At 38.9% G+C, this 22,177-nt stretch overlaps 1 protein-coding gene across 14 annotated transcripts in view; it reads left to right on the top strand.

Annotated features, from left to right (window-relative positions):
* The window catches only part of LOC129778039 (chaoptin), a 41,774-nt gene that overhangs the window by 4,291 nt on the left and 15,306 nt on the right, over window positions 1-22,177 (top strand). For 4 of the 14 annotated variants that reach the window (XM_055784685.1, XM_055784684.1, XM_055784679.1 and 1 more), the window contains exons 2-3: window positions 3,513-3,975; window positions 9,973-10,133. In XM_055784685.1, coding sequence (XP_055640660.1) covers window positions 3,857-3,975; window positions 9,973-10,133 — 280 coding nt within the window. In that variant the 5' untranslated portion in view covers window positions 3,513-3,856. Of the gene's footprint in view, window positions 1-3,364; window positions 3,976-9,972; window positions 10,134-22,177 lie in introns of all 14 variants that reach the window. The other 10 variants (XM_055784681.1, XM_055784680.1, XM_055784682.1 and 7 more) reach the window with 4 other exon arrangements.

Raw genomic sequence — 22,177 nt, forward strand, 5'->3', positions numbered from 1 at the left:
AGCTCGGATGGGAGGTTCTTTGGCATCCGCCGTATAGTTCGGACCTTGCACCATGTGACTACCACCTGTTTTTGTCCATGGCGAACGTGCTAGGTAGTCAGAAGTTAGCCACTTGTGAAATCAATTGCATCAGTTTTTTTGCCAATAGAAACGAGGACTCCTATGAGAAAGGCACAATGAAATTATCTTCAAGGTAGCAATAAGTTATCATGAAAAACGGTGTATATTTGACCTAAACCAGATCGTTTTAACTATGATACATATAGTTTCCAATTTCATTCCATTGGCAATGGAAAATTATTCATTTTCATGCAAAAATTATAGATTTATTTTCAATTTATCGACTGTCTTTCATATAAAGACATTGAAATTGCTTCAATTTTTTATGGATACGAGGATAAAATGATTGAGAGATATGTCAATATAATAAGAGTACCCGTGAGTTTCTTCGTTTTTTCAACAATGAATGGTTTATTCTGCAACAATGCTTACAAATTTAATATTCAAAGTATTGTCCATCGCTAGTCATGACTTTTTCCCATCTTTCTGGCAATTCACAGATCCCTTTGCGGAAATAATCGCAATAATTTGTCGGCTAACCGGGAATCCGATCCAATTTTTGACTTCGTCAAAGTTGGAGAAGTGCTGGTCAACCAGGCTATGTTGCATCGATCGAAAAAGGTAGTAATCGGACGAAGCAATGTCTGGAGAATACGGCGGGTAGGATAGGACCTTCCATTTCAGCGTTTCCAAGTATGTTTTGACCGGTTTCGCGACATGCGGCTGAGCATTGTCGTGATGCAAAATAACATTATCGTGTCTTTGCTCGTATGTGGCCGTTTTTTCTTCATTGCATGGCTCAAACGCATCTATTGTCGTCGGTAGAGGTCCCCCGTAATGGTTTCATTCGGTTTTAGCAGCTCATAGCCAGCATAACCTTCTGGCCGTGAATATTCCGCGCGTTCGTCGATGTTGATGCATGGCCGGAGTATCCATACATTGCCCGACGTTTAGGATTGTCGTAATGGACCCGCTTTTCTTCGCCAGTAACGATTCGATGCAAAAAACCCTTTCTTTTATGCGGTTGGAGCAGTTGTTCGCACGTGAAAAAACGGCGTTCGACGTCTGTTGCTTCAATTCATACGGCACCCAATGTCCTATCTTTCGTATCATTTCCATTGCTTTTAAACGATCGGATATGGTTTGCTGAGCTACTCTAAGTGTATTTGCAAGATCTTGTTGCATTTGTGACGAATCTTGATCGAGTAAAGCCTCCAATTCATCGTCTTCAAACTTTTTTGGCGGTCCGGAACGTTCTACGTCTTCCAAGTCAAAATTACCACTTTTGAACCGTGCAAACCACGTCTGACACGTTCGCTCAGTTGGGGTATGGTCACCATAAACGTTGGTACGAAATTCGACATATACGAAAGGGCAAAAAACTATGTTGTTTACGCTTCAACATTTTGACATATACTGAAAAAGACTTTTTTTCATTTGATTCACTGGACTAATAATCAAGTTATGCCATATGTTTTAAAACCGAAGAAACTTACCGGTACACCTATTATGTTATTTTCATATGGAATTTTTCCTTGCTGACACGTACAGTGGTAGACATTCGTTTAGACGCACCCTATTTTTCCTCAATATTTTTAAAAATAAGTCAATTCTTTGTACAGTTTTGCCCATAAAAGACGATTATTGTTTATTTTCATCGAATTCATTCTAAAAAGAAGTATAAATTCACTTTTTGTTTTCTAAGTAATTTAAATATGTGGAATCAGGGTGGACATTCGTTTAGCCGCATCCTAAAATTTCAATAAATGAAAATTTGTGCGGCAAGTTTCGAGTTCAATCGGTAGCTAATATTTAGTATGTCCACCTCCATTTCGGATCACTTTGAAAACTCGATTTGGCATCGAGTCAAACAGCTTTTAAAGTGTTGCCATATTGATTATAGCCCAAAATTCCTGAATTACTGCCTTGAGACTGGAAATGTTGTCAAATTGTCATCCGTTTGCATAGACCATCTCGGGCAAGATTCTCCATAGGTTCTCTATGGGATTGCAATCGACTGCCAGCAGGTCATTCAAGAAGCGGAATGTCCTTCTCGGCAAACCATGACTTCGATTGCTTGGAAACGTGCATAATCTATGCTTAATCCTGCTGGAAAAAACGACATCCTCGGTAGCGTTATTCTCAATATGGCCAATCAAAACGTCCTCCAGTAATTGAAGATACTTTTCGGAGTTCGTTCGGGTGAAAATGAAACAAATGAGAAGCTTGCTGTGATAGGAAACGGCTCCCCACCCTGTCAAACTTCCGCCCCCAAAGCTTCGATCTAACGACATGCCGTTGACTTAAATTGTACCAATAGCAACTGTAACAGTCCGGACCATCCAAATTGAACTTTTTTCACCGGAAAATACAACATTTCTCCATTCTAGTTTCCATTCCATGTATTGCCGGGCGAGAATGAGATGGTTCTGCTTATGGGTGGCGGTCAGTTTGGGCTTCCCTTGAAGTTTCTTCCACATGATGTTTGGTGACTCATTCAAGATGCGCCTCTTCGTTACTGGAACAACCGATTCTGCCTTAATGTATGAGCAGGACATCGTTTCCTGGTTGCTTCGTGTCTTATTCGACCTTTAAGACGCAAAGTAACTTTGGTGTTCCCATTTGTTGGTCGTTATATCCCATATTTCTGGCACTATTTAAAGAAATTCTGTACCACTTTCTCAGATTGTAAATTGAACATTCCTAAGCATTTTTTCAAAAAACACAGATAAAAGCTTGGTGATTATGCGAAAACTCGATTTTTATGCTTTGCGGCTAAACGTATGTCTCGGGAAAAAAGATGTTTGAATGTTTATATCCACCGATGCCGTCTTGTGTGGGTGTGTGTGTGTGTGTGTGTGTGATTGTGACGCACGTCCTTTCAATAAAATTGACTTAAATATACTATCACTACAGCAAATAAGTATTCCGATAAAAAGAACATTCCTAGTTGTTTTGTAAGTGTTTCAAGTTTTTTTTCAAGTGCGGCTAAACGAATGTCTATCACTGCAACTGTAACAATATGTGAATTGAAGACAAAAAATGTATTTTTCATCATCTGTTCAAAATATGAAGAATCAAAAATGTAAAAAATTGTTAATTTACGATAAGCTTTGTCATTCGTGGAGTGAATGTTTGCGTTATTTTCCACGAACTATATAATAAAGGAATTTCCGGCATTCGTTTTAAATTCATACATCCAATTATGGTAATACTCATATTAGTGTTCTAAATTTGCGGATGCATTCGGTTGGATAATTATTGTTTTTCATCAACATTCATTCGCACTATTGCACATCGGAAGATATTTTAGGAACCATCCACAACTAAGCTCATCGGCTGGAACCTTCCGTCTGCATGAATGAACCATAGAAACAGAGAAAAAAAAATAACCTTTATCCATACGCGACACTGGATCTTAAAAACTGGTAGTGTTGGTGTCTCACTTTCAGTTTCGTTAAATTTATCCGTGTTAAACATCATGCATGGAAATACTTCGCCAGCTACACCGGTTGCGTCGCCCAACCCAAGAAGTGATTGTTAAACGACCCACTAGGAAGAGCGAGCAATTTGAAAAAAAAACAACTCTCGACATCAGCATGATCTTGAAGGTCAGACTAAGTTGCTGCATGACTGGTGTCTTTGTTCCGTGTATAATTTCCCGTGTCCGGTGTTCGAATAACGGGCTGACTGCTGCTATTGGATGTCATCAAGTGAGAGATAGTGAATAGTGAATAATCGAGATTAGTGTGACTCTACTGAAGACTACTATAGAAATAACGTGTGCGCATCAACGATGAAACTTAAACGCATTGGTGTTCTGCTATCGGCATCGATCATCACATGGCTAAGTGTACTTCAGATCACCGACGCAGAGTACATTCCTCCCGGGCCGAAGTACACATGCCCAGAGAAGTAAGTATACTACTAAGTCCGATGATCAAAACCCATTTTTAAAATTGATGAGTTTATTTGAGAATTTTTACATTCTCAACATGATTTACTTCGTTCGTCAAACATCTCTTATTAGGAAACTCATTCATGTAGTTAAATCGATTCAAATAAAAATGTGAACATCATGATTTTATTCATTCGAACGGATTACTGAACTCGGGAATTCTTACTCTTTAAATATTGATCATCGTTGATTTCACGGATATCGGAGCATAGTTACATAGCGTCAAAATCAGTTGAATGAAATTAAACTTAGCTATCAAATTATTGCGAACCTCATCGATCTTCATAAAGTATCCAGTATATGTAGAAAATTTTTCGAAAGTGAGCTATCATGAAAAGAGTAAACTGAAAGTGTTTACACTGCTTGGTTGTATATGATAGGGATGGTTTTATTAGTGTTGTTCTTGTGTACATTTGTTTAATTCGATTACTTCGAAAATACTCAGTTTGTAATATGTATGTTTGAAGATCCACAGTTGACTTTGGTTTCCGATGCTTCGAGAGCAACGAAATCAAGGGAATCATTGTTGAGCTATCAATATTGAGGAGGGCTGAATAACTCGAGAACTAATCAAGCAAATGGAATCAAACTTGGCATATAAGGGTTTTAGGGTTCGATAAACGTTTCTATGAAGGTTCGACACTCCTCCCCCGTTTTTACAATGGGGCTGGCATACAAATGAAACACAAACTTATGCATAACTCGAGAACTAATCAAGTAAATGGAGTCAGATTTGGGATGTGAGGGTTTTTGGGTACGAGAAATGTTTCTATGATGGCATGGCACCCCTTCCTCCTCTGGATTGAAGACCCCCTTTTCATAAAAATATTACACATATTTCAATTTCAACATATTCCAACCAAACATGACAACATGGGAAAATAGTTAGGTAAGGGTTTTTTTCAAATACATTTCGAATATTTTTGTAATTAATTTCAATAATGTGTATTTTTTGTATCATACAACACACGTTGAATAAGTTTGTAATGTTTTGAATGAAATAAATTTTTTGCTCGTTTTTCAGGTTTCTTTTTGTATGACTACCACATAAAAACCATAACTCCGAAGAGGGAGGGGTGCCAGGAAAACAAATTTATTGTTAAAATGCTTTTCTTCTTTTATTTGACACTGTTTTTTGACGTGGGACTACGTCCAACCGAAATATATGGGGGTAAAATGAAAACCTAAATACAGAACATGCAAGAAAAATTAAAGACTTTGAATGCTTATAACTCGAACAGTTGTTAATAGACGATAGGTAATATTTCTACGCATCTATCACAATGAATAAAATGTTATTTTTCCTGAGATAAGCAATTGAATAACTGTAAAACATCAAACGTTATTTAAACGCCCCAACTGCCCCGTTTTGAATGGCCCAATTTGCGGTTTCCCCAACACAGACTTCCTAATCAAGCTATCTGGAGAATTCATCATTGCAAATACATGGAAGTTGGGGGAACTTTTGTTCCCACCGAAGTATGTTCCCTAACACAGTCATCAAAACCAAGCTGCCTGAGGAAATTGGGATTGCAAATACATGCAAGTTGGGGGAACTTTGGTTACCACCGAAATGTGTTTAGTGATGTCTAAATTTTTCATTTATTTGATTATCGATTAATCGTTGGGGCATTTTTCAATATTCGATTCATTCGAATAATTGTCTTTCAATATTCCATTAATCGAACGAATATTTATTTTTTTGAAATAATCACATATCACGTTGTCATTCTGGTCGCCTGTACTATCGGGCTGTCGATGTTAGATGGTTGGATAAAAAATGTTGGGTAAAAAAAATATATAGCCTAATTCTTAACCTTAAAATGCATTAACCTTGAGAAAGATTCCTTCTTTCATTAATCGCGTTTACAGTGACAATTATTCGATGTGTTCATATTTTGATTTCAAATTATTTGATACAAAATTAATCGATTATAACTTCAGATATTCGATTATTTGAATTAATCGAACGATTAACCGACGTTCCTAAATGTGTTCCCTGACACAGCCATCAAAACCGAAGTGCCTTACATTATATGGCGTTTGTTCAAATTCTTTACTTACACAGCAAATATGTTAAATTAAATTGAATTCGAAAATTGTTTCATTCAATCAATAACTCAATCTATAAAAACAAATGATCACTAAGCCAACGGAAGTCTCACGTCAACCTTGCAGTTAGAGTAGTGCGAGGCAAAGGTGCGCACGTGGCAAAAGTGCTCATTGGCCTTTTTGGAGCAAACGAGCATAAAATTTCGACAACAGTGTAGTCGTTTGATACATTATTACACCAGCAGCTCACACATATAAACAAGATACATTTCATGAAAGTGCTTGCCAAGTTATAAGGTAAAAAGAGTTTTGCGATGTTTTGATCTTTTTTTTTCAGTTTTGGAGATGATGATTAACTTACCTAAAATAACTGGGAAGTTCGAAACTACACTGTCAATACAACTTTCTTTCTATAGTAGATGATAGTGCGTATTCGTTTTTTTGTGAAAAAGCTCAAGACCTTTTTTTAAAAACTCGATTAGTTCAAAAATTGCTTGTGGGGCAAAGGTGCGCAGTGGCTGAGGGCAAAAGTTCGAACCAGAGTTTTGCTCTGAAAAAAAAATCATAAAATATTTTCAACCAAATTTTTAACGGGACCCACAAGAAGAAAACTGATTTGAAGAAATGTACTCCAAAAATGATGAAATGACCCAACAGAGGCTTCGGAAGGGAGTCTCGAAGCATTGGATTGCGACAGACCTCGATATATCAGAATCAGCTCTGAGGAAGAGGCTCATATCAGTGAGTGATTTATTATTTGAATCTTCTTTTATTGACATTTCTACTTCTGCTGGGATGTGCCAGCGAGCACCTAGGGAGGTTCAGACAAGTATTTATTAGTGCGGGACCACTGCAGAGCACTGGACAAAGCTTTCTATAGCTTTCTATTTTTTCTCAAAGATTTACGTCGTCTGGCGTTTGATTTTGCGGAAGCCAACAACTTCCAGCACGAATTCAATCAAGTTGCAAAACTGGCAGGAAGAGAATGGGATTCTAGCTTCACGAGGAAACATCGTATGTCCCTTCGAACCCCACAACAGCGCAACGAAGCAACAGCGCTCCAAGGCAAAGCGTCGGAATCCTCAGAACCGAATCCAAGATGAGGAAGGAAAAAAAACAATTACTTAAAAATAATTCAAAATGGATTTCAAAGAAAAATGTTCTTATTTCCACCATGCATTCAATTCAATAAGAGTTATGTTTCGTTTATGTTTATGTTTTCACAATGAACATCAAATAAATATTGTTTTTTTTTCAACAATGTGTTTCAACAATTATTTGAAATCAAGTGAAGGTAACTATGTATTTATAAACTTGATCTATATTAATAAAAATGATTTGGTGTCCGATCCTCACGATTTAACTCTAGAACGGAGCAACGGATTTAAACAGTCAGTATCAGGATTGATGCGTCTTAGTCTGCATCAGGTTTATATGTCAAAAAAGAAATTATATACCGCGAGTATAGATTATGTATTATTTTCATAGAAATAATTTCTATGGGAACTTGAGTGTTCGAAATGATTTATATAAATATATCAATTGTGGGTGGGACGAAGTTCGCCGAGTCAGCTAGTTTGTGAATAAAAACGAATTCTGCTTCAAATGTTGGACATTTTCAGATATCTTAAATTGTCAGTCTCCTCCCTCCAAAAATTTCCACGTGGTATGTTCGACCATAACACCCACACATCTCCACCCACAAAACATTATATAGTACCCCCCCACCCCTTCACCCCACTGGACGGAGCCTACACACTCTGGTAATGATGCTTCTTTCGCTGGTAATGATAAAGCAAGTTACCTCAGAAGTAACCCCTCCCCACTATGGGGCAAAAGTGCAACAAAAAACAAAAAAGTGTTCATTGTTTCACGCAACCCGACGGCGTCAATGAGTTATTGTATCCATATACTGCCACTTTATTATGTAGAGTGGAAGTAACACGCAGGGTTATTTGGACGAAATTTTTGAACATTTGCAATGAACTATTTGTATTGTTTTTGAAATAAAATTTATATCGTACTCATTGTTCATTGTTACTTTGTTTGATACTTCTATTTATTGTCATTATTCGGAGGTAATTTGGTAAGCTAATTGAATTTTATTTGCTTTTATTTCAAGAGCTATTGGATGACAACAGTTAGGTGCGCACCTTTGCCCCGCACTACTCTATATCATAGATATAACCCACCCATTTTTAATGTTTTTTAAACACTTTTTTTAGTACTTCATAAGTGAAACTTGAAAAGAATACAGTAAATGAGATATGAAAAAACTTCACTTTAACTTGAACCAAATAAATAAGAGTAATTAAAAAAATGATGAGGTGGACTTTTATTTTATCTATCAGTGTATTTTTCCCTGTTAAATGCAATCAGTCTCATCTTTATAATTAAAGGTTCTGAAGAATTAAGTCTATATGAAGAATTACCAAATTTTGCTGTTCTTATTCTTTATGTCCATCCACTGGTTGGCGCGATTTTCAGGAGTTAGGGTCGATTCCAAACTACTTTTTTGCAGCTCGTATATTTTTATTTTAACGGTTCAAAACTAAAATGTAAAATTTACAATAATTGCGTATGAACAACATTTTATAAAAACTTACATGAATAGTTTCTTATTTCCTACTCCTTTTCACCGTTTCCTCTACTAGTTAGCCCTTTTAAATCTATCAATTTCTGTAATTGAATAATTTAAATATATATCTGCGTTCACTTCAAATTATCTCGATTCAATTTCACCTTCAAACATCTATACATTTAAATTTTCATTATAATCTTACTTTCTATTATACTTTTAACTCTTTCCACAATATCTCGTTTTTTACAATCAATTACTCTATGTAATCAATTGTCAACAAAAACAAATTGATGCCAATCCTTCGATGACAACAATGGCAACCAAGGTCTATCGCAACAAGGTGGTATAACCAAGTTGAATAGCCCTCCGGTGTCTCAACACACTGTATATGTATACTAGGGTGGCAGCGAAAATGGTCATGTCAAATTTAAAAAACCGACCATGAACATTTTGTTTATTGGCCCAAAAAATTATCGGTGCAAAGCTTCAGCTCAATCGGACATGATTTAGGGGTGCCTCAAAGCGCTCAAAGTTTGGATTTTTTGATCCTTGAAAATCTTTCAAGGGGGGAGTAAAGGAAATTTAGAAAATTGATTTTCGATGCCAAATGACTTAAAAATGCATGAAACGTCGAGATCTGATGTTATCTCGAAAAAAAATTTTTAGCCGAAAATCGACTTTGTCTAGCCTGTAGACTAAGTGACCAAAAAATCAAAACTTTGAGTGCTTTGAGGCACCCCTAAATCATGTCCGATTGAGCTGAAATTATGCACAGGTCATTTTTTTGAACCAATAAACAAAATGTACATGGTCGGTTCTTTCAATTCGATAATTATTCGGAAGTCTCAAAAGGTCGATTTTCGGTGAAACATTTTTTTTTTCGAGAAGACACCAGATCTCGACGTTTCATACATTTTTAAGTCATTTGGCATCGAAAAACAAAATTCGATTTTCTAAATTTCCTTCGAAGATTTTCGAGGTTGAAAAAATCAAAACTTTAAGCGCTTCTAGGCACCCCTAACTCATGTCCGATTGAGCTGAAACTTTGCACAGATCATTTTTTGGACTAATAAACAAAATGTACATGATCGGTTTTTGAAATTCGATGATGAAATTTTTCCCATACATCCATTGCCACCCAAATGTATACCATTTCTGGTGGCAGAAAATAAGAGAGTACCACCGAAAATCTCTTCAAAAAATAAACAAAAACATAGAAGAAAATTATTTCTGAAGTTTGTAGGTGTCGAAAGTAATCGTATTAAACCATCTACCATCTATGCTTTGAGGTTTATTTTGTTTATTTCAATATTCTTTTCAGAGCGAAAATTATTTACCCCTGCGTCTGCACCCGTGGTACCGACGACGGTATCTATGTCAATTGCGAGAACTCGAACCTGGCCAGTCTCTCGGTGGCGTTCATCAATTTGGCCAGCCTTAACGTGCCGGTCGAAGAGCTGCACATCAAACGGTGTAAAATAAGTGAGTATACATATCTGTTCATGACCAGCCTAATCGTACTTGAATTGCCGTTTTGCTGCACTTTGGATTTCGCATGCCACCCCAAGGTTGTTATGGTTGCGACACTCTTTTGCATTTTGTAATCTCCGAGCTGTTGTTTTTTTGTGTTCATTGTTTCACGCAACCCGACGGCGTCAATGAATTATTGTATCCATATACTGCCACTTTATTATGTAGAGTGGAAGAAACACGAGAGGTTATTTGGACGAAATATTTGAACATTTGCAATGAATTATTTGTACATTTTTTGAAATAAAATTTATATCCGTACCCATTGTTCATTGTTGCTTTGTTTGATATTTCTGTTTATTGTCTTTATTTATTAATCTCAGCTAATTAGAGTCATAACTCACTTTTAACAGATACGACTGAGACTAAACGATTCAATTATCCGTCTGTGTTTTGGCACACTTGCGTTTGGTCAATGCGTAAACTGTAACCACGCTCTGGGTTAAATGTTCGGATCTGCAAACGTTTATCCACAGCTCCCAAACTTTCACAATCTCAAATTTCAGGTATACTCTGAGATTTGATCTTTATAGACCCAATATTTTCTTCGACATGTGGGGAAAGGAGAAATACATATTCAAAACGACATTTCTGGTGGGAAAGTAAACTACTTCCGAAAAGTTGGGAATGTCAAGTGGAACTAATAACCTGTTTGATGATCGTGCTTAGTTTGCCGAAAAAATGTTCACCATGTGAGTGAAGGTGTGAAGGGGTGAATATCACTACGGCTGATAAAAAAAACCGGCGGACCACAGACACTGCCACAGATTGTAGACTTATCGTTGTTGGGTTGTTTCTGCGGTAAGTCTATGACTGATTTGTCTCGCGATGAAAGCGTGACCGTCTGGGTTTGTTGTGCAACGCAATCGCATCAAGGTGGAACGTATCACCATTCACCGGTTTTCCGGGTCTCTCTGCTTTTTGCATTGAATTAGATTAGTGTGACTGTTGTTTAGAGGGTTGAATTGGATCACAATAACCATTTAAAAGAATTATGTTAGATTTTACAAGCATGTAACATGTGGCCTGAAACTGTTGATCATTTGATTACTCACAATCCAACCAGGAGGTGATTAGATGCCACATGAAAAAAATCCGCCTATGAAAAAGCGCAGCCGAATAATTGATACGGTACATTTGAATAACTATGTTGAGTAACACACTTTTAAGCTGTTTGCCTCATATGCCTATGTAGGCGCATGATACGCCATCTAATCTAAGATAATTAACAACATTAGCGGTCACTCGAGCACCTTCTCGGGGAGAGTTACTGCCCGGAAAAATAAACGGCGCGAAATAAATAATGCAGAAACAGACAAGATAATTATCTCGCATTTGCCTTTTTATTATGTACATTGTAAAACATACAAATGGAATTTTCATTTTATGGAACACATTTTTTCCATGATCAGGAATCGAATTGTTCGACCCTGAAAACCGAACATTCATTCTTTAACCTTTTTGACTAGCATCAAACGCTTTTCAAATCCGTTGCCAGCGGTACGCGCGACTTCCATCGCCATGTCCCAAATTCGGAGATCACTGCCTTGAACTTACTTAGTAGATTACTTTTTTAGTTTACCTTCGACAGCATGTATGACCATACGAAGCAATCCACAAGGTTTAAATCTGGTGAACTAGAAGGCCACTCATCTTCGGCCAAAAAGTTGGTCAAATTTACCCGACACCAGTTCTGAACCAGATTCGCAGTATGAGAAAACGCTACATCCTGATGAAACACGTAATGATCCTTCCTATACAATCTTTCCATGCTTGGCTTTACGACGTTCTGCAAAACATGCGTCTTCTAATATAAAACATCAATTTGAACGCCTTTCTCAATGAAAACAAACAGTAGCTTGCCGCGTTTGCAAATATCTCCTCGAACCATCATGAAGGTCGCGCTTTGGAACCGTGGAATGTTCTGTCACTATCTGGAATATTCCTCGAATTGTAGGCCTTCAATATGACGTTTTGGACATTGTGAAACTGATGCAAGACAAACAACTTTTCATCCGAAAAAGACAAAGTCCACCATGCCGTGATAGTAGGAGAGTTATCCTTTCAAATCGTATCTGCTTCGAAGTTTCCGAAACATCATGGACTTTACGTTCCTTTAAAGCTTGGAATTCCACGTCATGTTTGAGCACACTGTGCATTGTACCCGGCTTCCGCTTAGTGCTCTCATTATTCTCCAGTAATGTAAGGATATTATGGATACCGGAACGGGCGTATCTAGTACTTGACGATGTCCACTTTCTTCGCAACGGGATGGGGCTTCCAGTACGCACACACCATGAAGTGCAGTTGCTTTAGAGCCCCCGCAGACTACAGACCTTTTTTTCAGTCGACAGTTTGGTCGGATCGGCCTACTGGTGCAACAACCGACCCAACTGAATCGGTGTAATGTGCGCACATGCATACCTCTCCGTACTGATTAAGAAGCCAACCGAACTATCGGTCGACAAGTCAGTCTGCAGTCTGCGGGAGCTCTTACTGTTCTCGCAATAAATTCAACTGATAGCGTTGTCATATTTTGTTTGAAAACTCATGGGTTACTATGATAGTGGTCTCATCACCAGGTGTTGTGTAAATGCATGACAAATTGGTAAAATTTGTCCATTTTTGTATATTCGCAATAAATTGTCAAAATGCGGTATCTGCTGTGCTGATAATTGTTGCTTTCAAGGTGTTCCAGTATTCATCGCGGCTGGAGCAGCATCCAGTTCGTCTACCCCGGTAACGCAGCTTCAAGACGCTACGAGTATGTTGCAGCAACATTCGGCTCCTGTAGTCGTCGTAGGTGGTACCGTGGTGAGCGCTGGTATGTTATGTTATTGACGACTGACAATTTGGAATGCAGTTTGACCATCACCAGGTAGTGACCTGAATCGAAGTTAGCGCCACGATCTGGGTTGCCATAAAAAAAATCTTTTTATCTGAGTTTTTATCTCAGAACACTTGTATCCAAATCTGTATTAACATTTTGCGGTTGTTTCTCTGCTCTCAGTCATCACAGCAAAGAAGCATACTGATATTATAATTTATGCAATAATGCATCAGTTCACACTTTTTCTAAATGAATTGTAATGTTTTGTGAACTTATTCACGAACCAAAACGGTGCTACTATGAATAATACAGGTTCTTTCAGATTTCCTTATAAACATTTTTTTCACTCCGTCGATGGTAACACTGCATTACCCACTTCGGGACGATAATATTCGGCTACTCGTTCAATCTGATCGAATGGTTTTTAGTGTCAAGATGTACAATTCACAAGAACGTGTATTTTCAGTGAAATCGTATTACTCGAGCAACCGAAGCCTTAATGAAACTTTGTCCTCTTGTGGTAAGAAGTTCAACATTTCTCGTCGTCGTCGATTACTTCCTCTGGGGGTACGTGAAGGACCGTTGCTATGTTAATAAGCAACAAAATTTGGAGGAACTTAAAGAAGAAATAACTCGGGTTTTCAACAGCATCAAAGTCGTGATGCTAGAGTTGTGCATGGAGAATTTTGTTCACCTTTTAAAACGCGTTATTGAAAAAAGGGGTGGTCACATCGAAAATGTCATAAAATAAGCTTTATTTTCGTTTTTTTTAAATAAAAATCGGTTCACTTTTGTGGAGGTTATTAAAATTTATTGCGTGAGCCTTTAATCTGAAAGACCCTACCATATAGCAAACCATTAAAACGGTTGCGAAAACATGTAAAAAACTATTTTCGTGTTATTTAAAAAAACACCTTGCATCCCTATTCGTGACTAAGCGGAGTGGCAGTTTGTGTGCGTGAAGCCTAATTATTTTCCAAATCGAAATAACCATCGCGATTGTCAAAAATGATTGGAACTGCCTGGTCACTCACATTCCTACTACCATCATTCACCACAACCATCACTTTCATTATGAAAAGTTGTAAACAGAGCGATCAGCAGTGAGAGGCATTGGAACAGACCATCATTAGGTCAGATGTCAGAAACAAATGGGTGTGTATCACAGCTGAGAATCACACCAACGGACTTGCTTGGTATACAAATTTCAATTTGTATACCAAGCAAATCAATATACTGAAACACACTGAACTGAAACACAGCTTTTCTTGACTGAAACACAGCTTTTCTGGATATTGAGGGAGTATTTGACAATGCGTCCCACAACTCTATAAATAAAGATATGATAAAATGTAGTTTTGACATGTGCATTTCCAACTGGATACATGCCATGCTAACCAACCGACTAATAACAACTAAATTAGGAAGATCTACTCTAACAACGATACCAACTAGAGGTTGCCCTCAAGGAGGAGTTCTGTCTCCTCTGTTGTGGTCCCTAGTTGTCGACGATCTTCATAAGAACCTATCTAATTTAGGATATGAAGTCATTGTTTTTTTCTGATGACGTTATCATCTTAGTGAGGGGTAAATGTGAGTTTTCTATTTCCAATTGGCGATCTAACGTACAAATCTACACCTAGGCGGCGCTGCGGTGAAAGTGATGATGGTTTTAAATTTTGCCATGTGAGCTTATGGAAGGTTTGTAGTTTTTTCCATACATTACAATGTTATAATCATAAAAGATTATTTGATTGCGATGAGTTTGTAAGAAATTTAGTTCTGCACAATTTTATATATAACATGTAATTTATTTAGTTCTTTCAGTAGTGAAAACTATAAAAATGTTGACAATGGTTGAATTAAAGAAGGAAATTCGAGAGCACAATCAAACACAAGTAGAAAAATGCACGATTCCTGCATGTGAGAACTACCTTGGAAAGCCCGGAAGTAACGCAAAACGTAAACGATCGGTGAGACATCTGGATTTTGTTTTTGAACTAAGAAAATGATGCAAAGATAACCTAAAGCTCGAAAAAAATTACGTATATTTTACATCCGGCCTTTCCAAGGTAGTTCTCACATGCAGGAATCGTGCAATTTTCTACTTGTATTTGATTGTGCTCTCGAATTTCCTTCTTTAATTCAACCATTGTCAAAATTTTTATAGTTTTCACTACTGAAAGAGGTAAATAAATAACATGTTATATATAAAATTGCCCAAAATTAAATTTCTTCCTCATCGCAATCAAATAATATTTTATGATTATAACATTGTAATTTATGGAAAAAACTACAAACTTTCCATAAGCTCACATGGCAAAATTTAAAACCATCATCACTTTCACAGCAGCGCCGCCTAGGTGTAGATTTGTACGTTAGATCGCCAATAGAATGCAAACAGCCCTTAACTACACACTCAAATGATGCAACTTGGAAGGAATTAGTGTTAATCCTTCAAAAACAGTCATAATCCCATTTACCAGAAAAAGAAAGTATAAGATTCCACCTCTCAGATTGGGAGGTGTACAATTGGAGGTTTCAAAACGAACCAAATATTTAGGTGTCATACTTGACCAAAAACTAAATTGGAACGACCAACTAGAGTACGCAATATCTAAAGCCCAGACTGCGCTCTGGACTTTTAGTAGTATATTCGGGAAAAAGTGAGGACTGAAGCAGAGAATGATTCACTGGTTTTACGCAATTGTGAGACCCAGGCTAACATGCTTCGCTAGTGTGGTGGCTTAAAACTGCACAAATATCAGCTCAAAAAAAGCTCGATAAACTACAATGTCTGGCATGCTTATCAATAACTGGAGCAATGTCCAGTGCGCTCTTCGAAGCCTTAGATGTTCTTTTATACATTCTACCCTTGCACCAATATGTGTAACTTGAAGCGGGAAAAGGTGCTCTTAGGCTGAAACGTATAAAACATTTTCTAGAAGGAGATCTCACAGGGCATTTACAAATCCTGAAAGATTTTCAACTGGACACTACAGTAAGCATGAATGAAGACCGGATGGAAACAAAGACTAACTTCAGTGTTCCCTTCAGAGTAATTGAATTCAATCGCAACAGATGGGAAGAAGGTGGTCCCAATACTTGTCCAGAAACACTGGTGTTTTATACCGATGGATCTAAAATTGGTAAACCTACGGGAGCTTGGATTACTGGACCAGGAATCAACATATCAATTCCAATGTGACAGTGACCTACAGTTTTTCAAGCAGAAATATAAGCTATTCTAATATGTACAAATATTTAGTTGACTAGAAAATACAGGTATGCCAACATCTGTATCTTCTCAGATAGCCAAGCAGCTCATAATACAGTAAAAGCATACACATGTCATTCAAAGCTAGTTTGGGAATGTATTCTATCCTTAAAACAATTAGCTGCTACTAACGAAGGTTATCTATACTGAGTGCCTGGTCACTGCGGTATAGAAGGTAATGAAACAGCCGATCTCTTAGCAAGATTAGGATCATCAACTAAATTCGTCGGGCCTGAGCCATTTTGTGGATCATCTAAACCATGCATGAAATCTGAGCTCAAAACCTGGGAAATATCAATGATTGAAGCCAACTGGAGGGCTCTATCAACACCAAGACAATCCAAATTATTCATTACACCTGATAACATAATAACACGCAACCTACTCAGCTTGAAAAAGGCAGATTTAAGTACATTAACCGGTCTATTGACAGGACACTGTCCGAGCAGGTATCACCTCAAAAAAAAATAAAAAAATGGCAGATGATAACTGTCGTTTCTACAATTTCGAAGCTGAAACTTCGGAACATTTACTGTGTCAATGCAGTACACTCATTTAGCGAAGACTGCGGATTCTTGGAAAGGACATTTTTATGCCTAACGAGATTTTGTCTGCTGAACTAAAAAGGTAAGGAACTTCAGAAAGAAGTCATACCTTCGTGGGTGGATATGCAAAGTCACTTATTGCCTGAGTGATGGAACGAACTGACACTGCATACATAGCAAACTGGAGTGCACTACAATAGATCAACCTAATGGTCGCAGTGGTACAATGCTCCTACAGAAGAAGAAGAAGATCACAGCTGGGTATTCGGATCACACGTGCCATGAGAGGAATTGAGTTGCTATAGTCGGGTTTTGACGTAGGACTACGTCTAACCTTTCAATATAGGGGCCCGTTTCAATATTTCGGTGTGGAAAAGTGTTCAGTTTTTGAATGCTAATACCTCCTCAATTAATGAATGTATTTTGGTTCCAAATACACACATTGATAGGAAATATCCTCAGCAATTGTTTATATGCTACACATTACGGTTTTTCAGCTCATATAAAGTTCAAATTGATGAAAAATTGGAAGAAAGAATTCCCTACTTTCCTATACATTCTGTCAGCGCTCCCGCAGCAAACAGCTATTCATTATAAGCAACCACGGGTACGGGCGAAACGTATGGACAAGATGAAGAAGGGAGACAAAAAAGAGATCAAAAATAAATATAGGCGGTCGCTACAACGTTAACTATATGGCTATATAAAGAGAGCTTGGCCACATTCTATCACATACTGATTTTAACCTCCGACCGAGAAGGTCACGTTTTTTTCAGCTCGGCAGTTTGGCGTTTTGGACAGCGGACTAGGACGTCTCCCCCTGGCGATTCCGAAGGAGTTATTTTTAATTATCTTTAAGTGGCAGCAGAAGGAGAGCGGGAAAAGGCAATAGCTCGTTTCGACCGTGGAGAGCGGGCGCTTACCGGCCAACCGGAAAAGCGCGCGCTTTTTACGGCGTCACTGACGCCACGCCCCCTTTTTCCGGGGAGTGTTGCCAATTATTTTGTAGTGATTGTAGTGATCTCTAGTTATAATTAAAAAAAAAAAGAAATAACACGCGCATACGGACAGTGAAGTGACAGTAGGAAAAACAGTTTTAAAATAATTTTGGAAGTTTATTCGCGATAATTGGTGGTTTTGTGCTCTTGCTAAAAAAGTGCGAATTTCTGGACACATATCCCCAAGTGTAAAGACCCAACAAAATTTCTCAGTGTTTTCATCTGAAGATTAACCCACTTGTCGGCTATACCTAGGGGATAGCCTGACAACAGCATGGCTTCCAGTAGCTCCGGGCCTCAGGGAGGCCGGGCTACAAACTTGTACGAGGGTAAACCTACCCAACGTACTGCTCCAAGATGGGCCGATCCACTGAACGGCAACCTACAGATCCTGTTACTACGTGCCACAGGAGAGAACGTGATTCCGACTAACCCGTTCGTCGTGAGTAAGACGATCGCCAACGCTGTAGGAAAGAAGTACTACACAGCGCGACCGCAACGAGACGACAAGAAGAGGACGCAATATATCCTTACGGCCAAGGACGAAGATATCATTGGTAAGCTCCTCTTAATCAACAAATTAATTGATGAAACCCCTATTGAAGTGATTTACCACCCAACCCTTAACCAACGCAAATGTGTTGTTACTTGTCGTGATGTCATGGACATCAAAGAATCCGAACTGGTGACAGAGCTTTCCGATCAAGGTGTGATCGATGTCAAGCGCATCACCAGAAAGGAGAACAATATTGTTGTACCAACTGCCACTCTTATTTTGACGATTCGTGGAACTGTTGTTCCCGATTTCATTAATTTTGGATTTATTCGGGCTGGGACTAGAAATTTCTACCCCAACCCAATGCAATGCTTTAAGTGTTACAAATTTGGACATACTAGCAAACGATGCAAACGCGAGAACCCGCTTTGCCGAAATTGTGGACAGGAACATCCAGAACAAAAGGATGGAATTAAAACCTGCAACGCTTCAGCATTTTGCTTGAATTGCCAAGGGGACCATTCCTCTTCGAATAGGAAATGCCCCGTATGGCAAACCGAGAACAACATCACAAAAATCAGAATCGATTATGGTATCTCCTACAAAGAGGCGAAAGAAAAACACAACGGTCAAAATAATGGACCAACTTTTGCAAGTGTTCTGCAAGACAGACTCTCCAACTTGCAAAAGCCAACACCCAGCTGCAACTGCAAATGTAACTGCGCCTCGGCCGCTTCGGCCTCTTCTAGCCGCGAAAGCACTCCCCCAATTGACACTACAATCGATACTTCCATGACAGAGTCGACAACCGACAGCTCAACAACGGAATCTGAAAACGAATCAGTCATTTCAATGGACACTTCTGATGTTCCAAACAAAAATAAAAATAAAAGAAAAATGGCGAAAGGATCATCTTCAGATTCAGATCAAAAATCCGAAGATGAAATCCAAACAAACAAGGACAAGAAAAGAACTAAGAATGAACAAAGAACTACACCACCAACAAATAACAACACAACACCAACAGAAAACAACAACAACACACATCAAACAAAAAACAACAATAACAACAACAGCAACGCACATTCAACAAAAAACAACACAAACACAACAAACACTCCAAAGACTTCTACACCAAACAAAAACAACACCAATACCTCAAAGAAAGCTTCTCTTTCCAAGGGTAAAGGACCATCGAACTAATTCTCTTTGAATAGTTCAAACATACACACAATTAAGATTTAGGAATTAGAGTTAAAAACACCAACACATTCACTCCAACACAGAAATTCGGGATACAATGGAACATCAGAAGTATCCGACGAAATATTCTAGAACTGAAAATGCTTATTTCAAACTCTAATCCCACAGTCATAGCCCTTCAAGAAACTATGACTCCAAACAACTTCGATAAACACTTCATCTCAAAATATATCACATATTTCAAAGAGGGTCCCAACCCCTCAAAAAACGGAGTTGCAATCGCAATCAAAGATGGCACTCCACATGATCTTCTTCCCATTACCACTGATCTTCAGGCAGTGGTAGTGCGCATTAAACACCCCTTTCCAATCACCGTCGTTAGCATCTACATCACTAATGATTCCGATCCGAACACTCTACGCGGCCAACTGGACCATCTGTTCGCCCAACTTCCCGCCCCAATCATGCTTATGGGTGATTTCAACGCCCACTCATACGCCTGGGGAGGTGCATACCTCGATCGAAAAGGATCCATCATTGAGGATTTCATATCCGACCATTCTCTTCTCCTTCTTAACAACGGCCAACACACCAGAATCCATTATTCTGGTACTACTTCAGCCATCGATCTCACTATAGTATCAGACAAACTATCTTCAAAACTTTCTTGGAACATCCACGATGATACTTGCGGAAGCGATCATTTTCCAATCTTCACTTCCTTCGGCCAAACTTCTCCAGAGTTTTCAACAAGGCCAAGATGGAAATTTGAATACGCTGACTGGGCTGGCTATCAGTTTGACATTGAATACCGCCTCTCCGCTAAACGAGATTGGACAGCCAAGGAATTCTCCAAAGTTGTCCTAGAAGTTGCAATGGTGCACATCCCCAGAACCAGTGGCATCCCTGGCAGGAAATGTGTCCCATGGTGGTCGCCTGAGCTGAAGGCAGCGATCAAAGGTCGACGTAAGGCCCTACGCAAATTAAGAAAGGCCCATCCGGACAGCCCACTGAGACCCACTCTGCTTGCAGAGTTCCAAAGGGCTCGCAAAGAAGCTAAGACTGCTATCAACACAGCCAAGCACAACAGTTGGGTTAAATTCGTCAGCGAAATTAATCCCAACGCGTCAACAAAGGATTTATGGAGTAAGATTGGCAGGCTTCATGGAAAGAAAAGAAGCAAAGAATATAATCTTCTAATTAACGGTCAATACACCAATGACCGGAAAATCATCGCCGAGGCGTTTGGAGATTTCTTTGCTTCCGCCTCCTCCAATCAAAACTACGACCAAACCTTTCTAACCCACAAAACGGAATGCGAAAGAATTCCCATCGATTTTCATACCGATGTGGAATTTGACTTCAACAAAAACCTCTCCCTCAAAGAGCTCGATTGGGTACTGAACAAAGTCAAACAAGGATCCACAGGACCTGATGACATTAGCTACCCTATGCTTAAGAATCTACCCCATCTCGGGAAAAAAGCACTTCTGAAGCTCCTCAACAAAGTCTGGGACAGTGGAACCCTCCCCAGTTGCTGGAAAGAGGGTTTAATGATCTGTATCCCGAAACCAGACATGAACAACCATCTTCTTGACAATTTCCGCCCCATCACTCTCCTAAGTTGTGTTGGGAAAGTCTTGGAAAAAATGGTCAATCGACGCTTAACGACTTTTCTAGAGTCAAATAAGCTGATTGATCCCAGACAATTCGCCTTCCGTGCGGGAAAAGGTACAGAAGATTGCCTTGTAGCAATCGAAAAAATCCTAGACGACGCAACTGAAAAATTACACCACATTGATATTGTTTCCCTGGATTTATCCAAGGCCTTCGATCGGGCATGGAGGTACCCAGTGCTGAAAAGCCTTTTCGACTGGGGGATTCGTGGGAGATTAGGTCTCTTCGTTAAAAGTTTTCTAGAAAACCGGTCTTTCAAAACCGTTATTAACAACCACCAATCTTCTCTAAAAATCCCAGAAAACGGCTTCCCACAAGGCTCAGCACTTTCACCAACCCTCTTCAACATTGCCATGCAATCTCTATTCGAGATAATCCCGGACCATATAAAGGTCATAGTCTATGCAGATGACATCACTCTTATCTCTACGAGCTGCTTCGGCTTAATTCAGAGAAAGAGGCTTCAAAAAACCTTAGACTCCATCCAAAACTGGGCTCTAAAAACAGGTTTTAAAATTTCCCCGGAGAAATCCAAACACATACATATCGGAAAAGCTCTCAGAAGGAGAACCTATCTTCAGCTCAACAAAATCCCGATCCCTACAATGAGGACATTGAAAATACTAGGGGTTACTTTCGACAAGAAACTCAACTTCCTATCACATTCCCAAAAGACCAAAATAGCCACCAGAAAGAAATTGAACATCATCAAGTCTATCGCAGGCAACCTAGCCTCTGGTCATAGAAAGACGTTGCTAAATGTTGTAAATGTTTGGTTGGTCCCACAAATCCTTTACGGAATAGGCACCTTCAGCCGTGGAGGGGACAGGGTGTTAAACACCATTCAACCAATTTACAATAAAGCAATTAGGCTCGCAATTGGCGCTTTTCCCACCAGTCCCACTCTTGCTGTAATGGCAGAAAGTGGGCAACTTCCCTTCACCCACCTGGTAACAAAAGCCATCACCAA

This window comes from Toxorhynchites rutilus, chromosome 3 (assembly GCF_029784135.1).
Source record: "Toxorhynchites rutilus septentrionalis strain SRP chromosome 3, ASM2978413v1, whole genome shotgun sequence".
NCBI classification, from domain to species: Eukaryota; Metazoa; Arthropoda; class Insecta; order Diptera; family Culicidae; genus Toxorhynchites; species Toxorhynchites rutilus.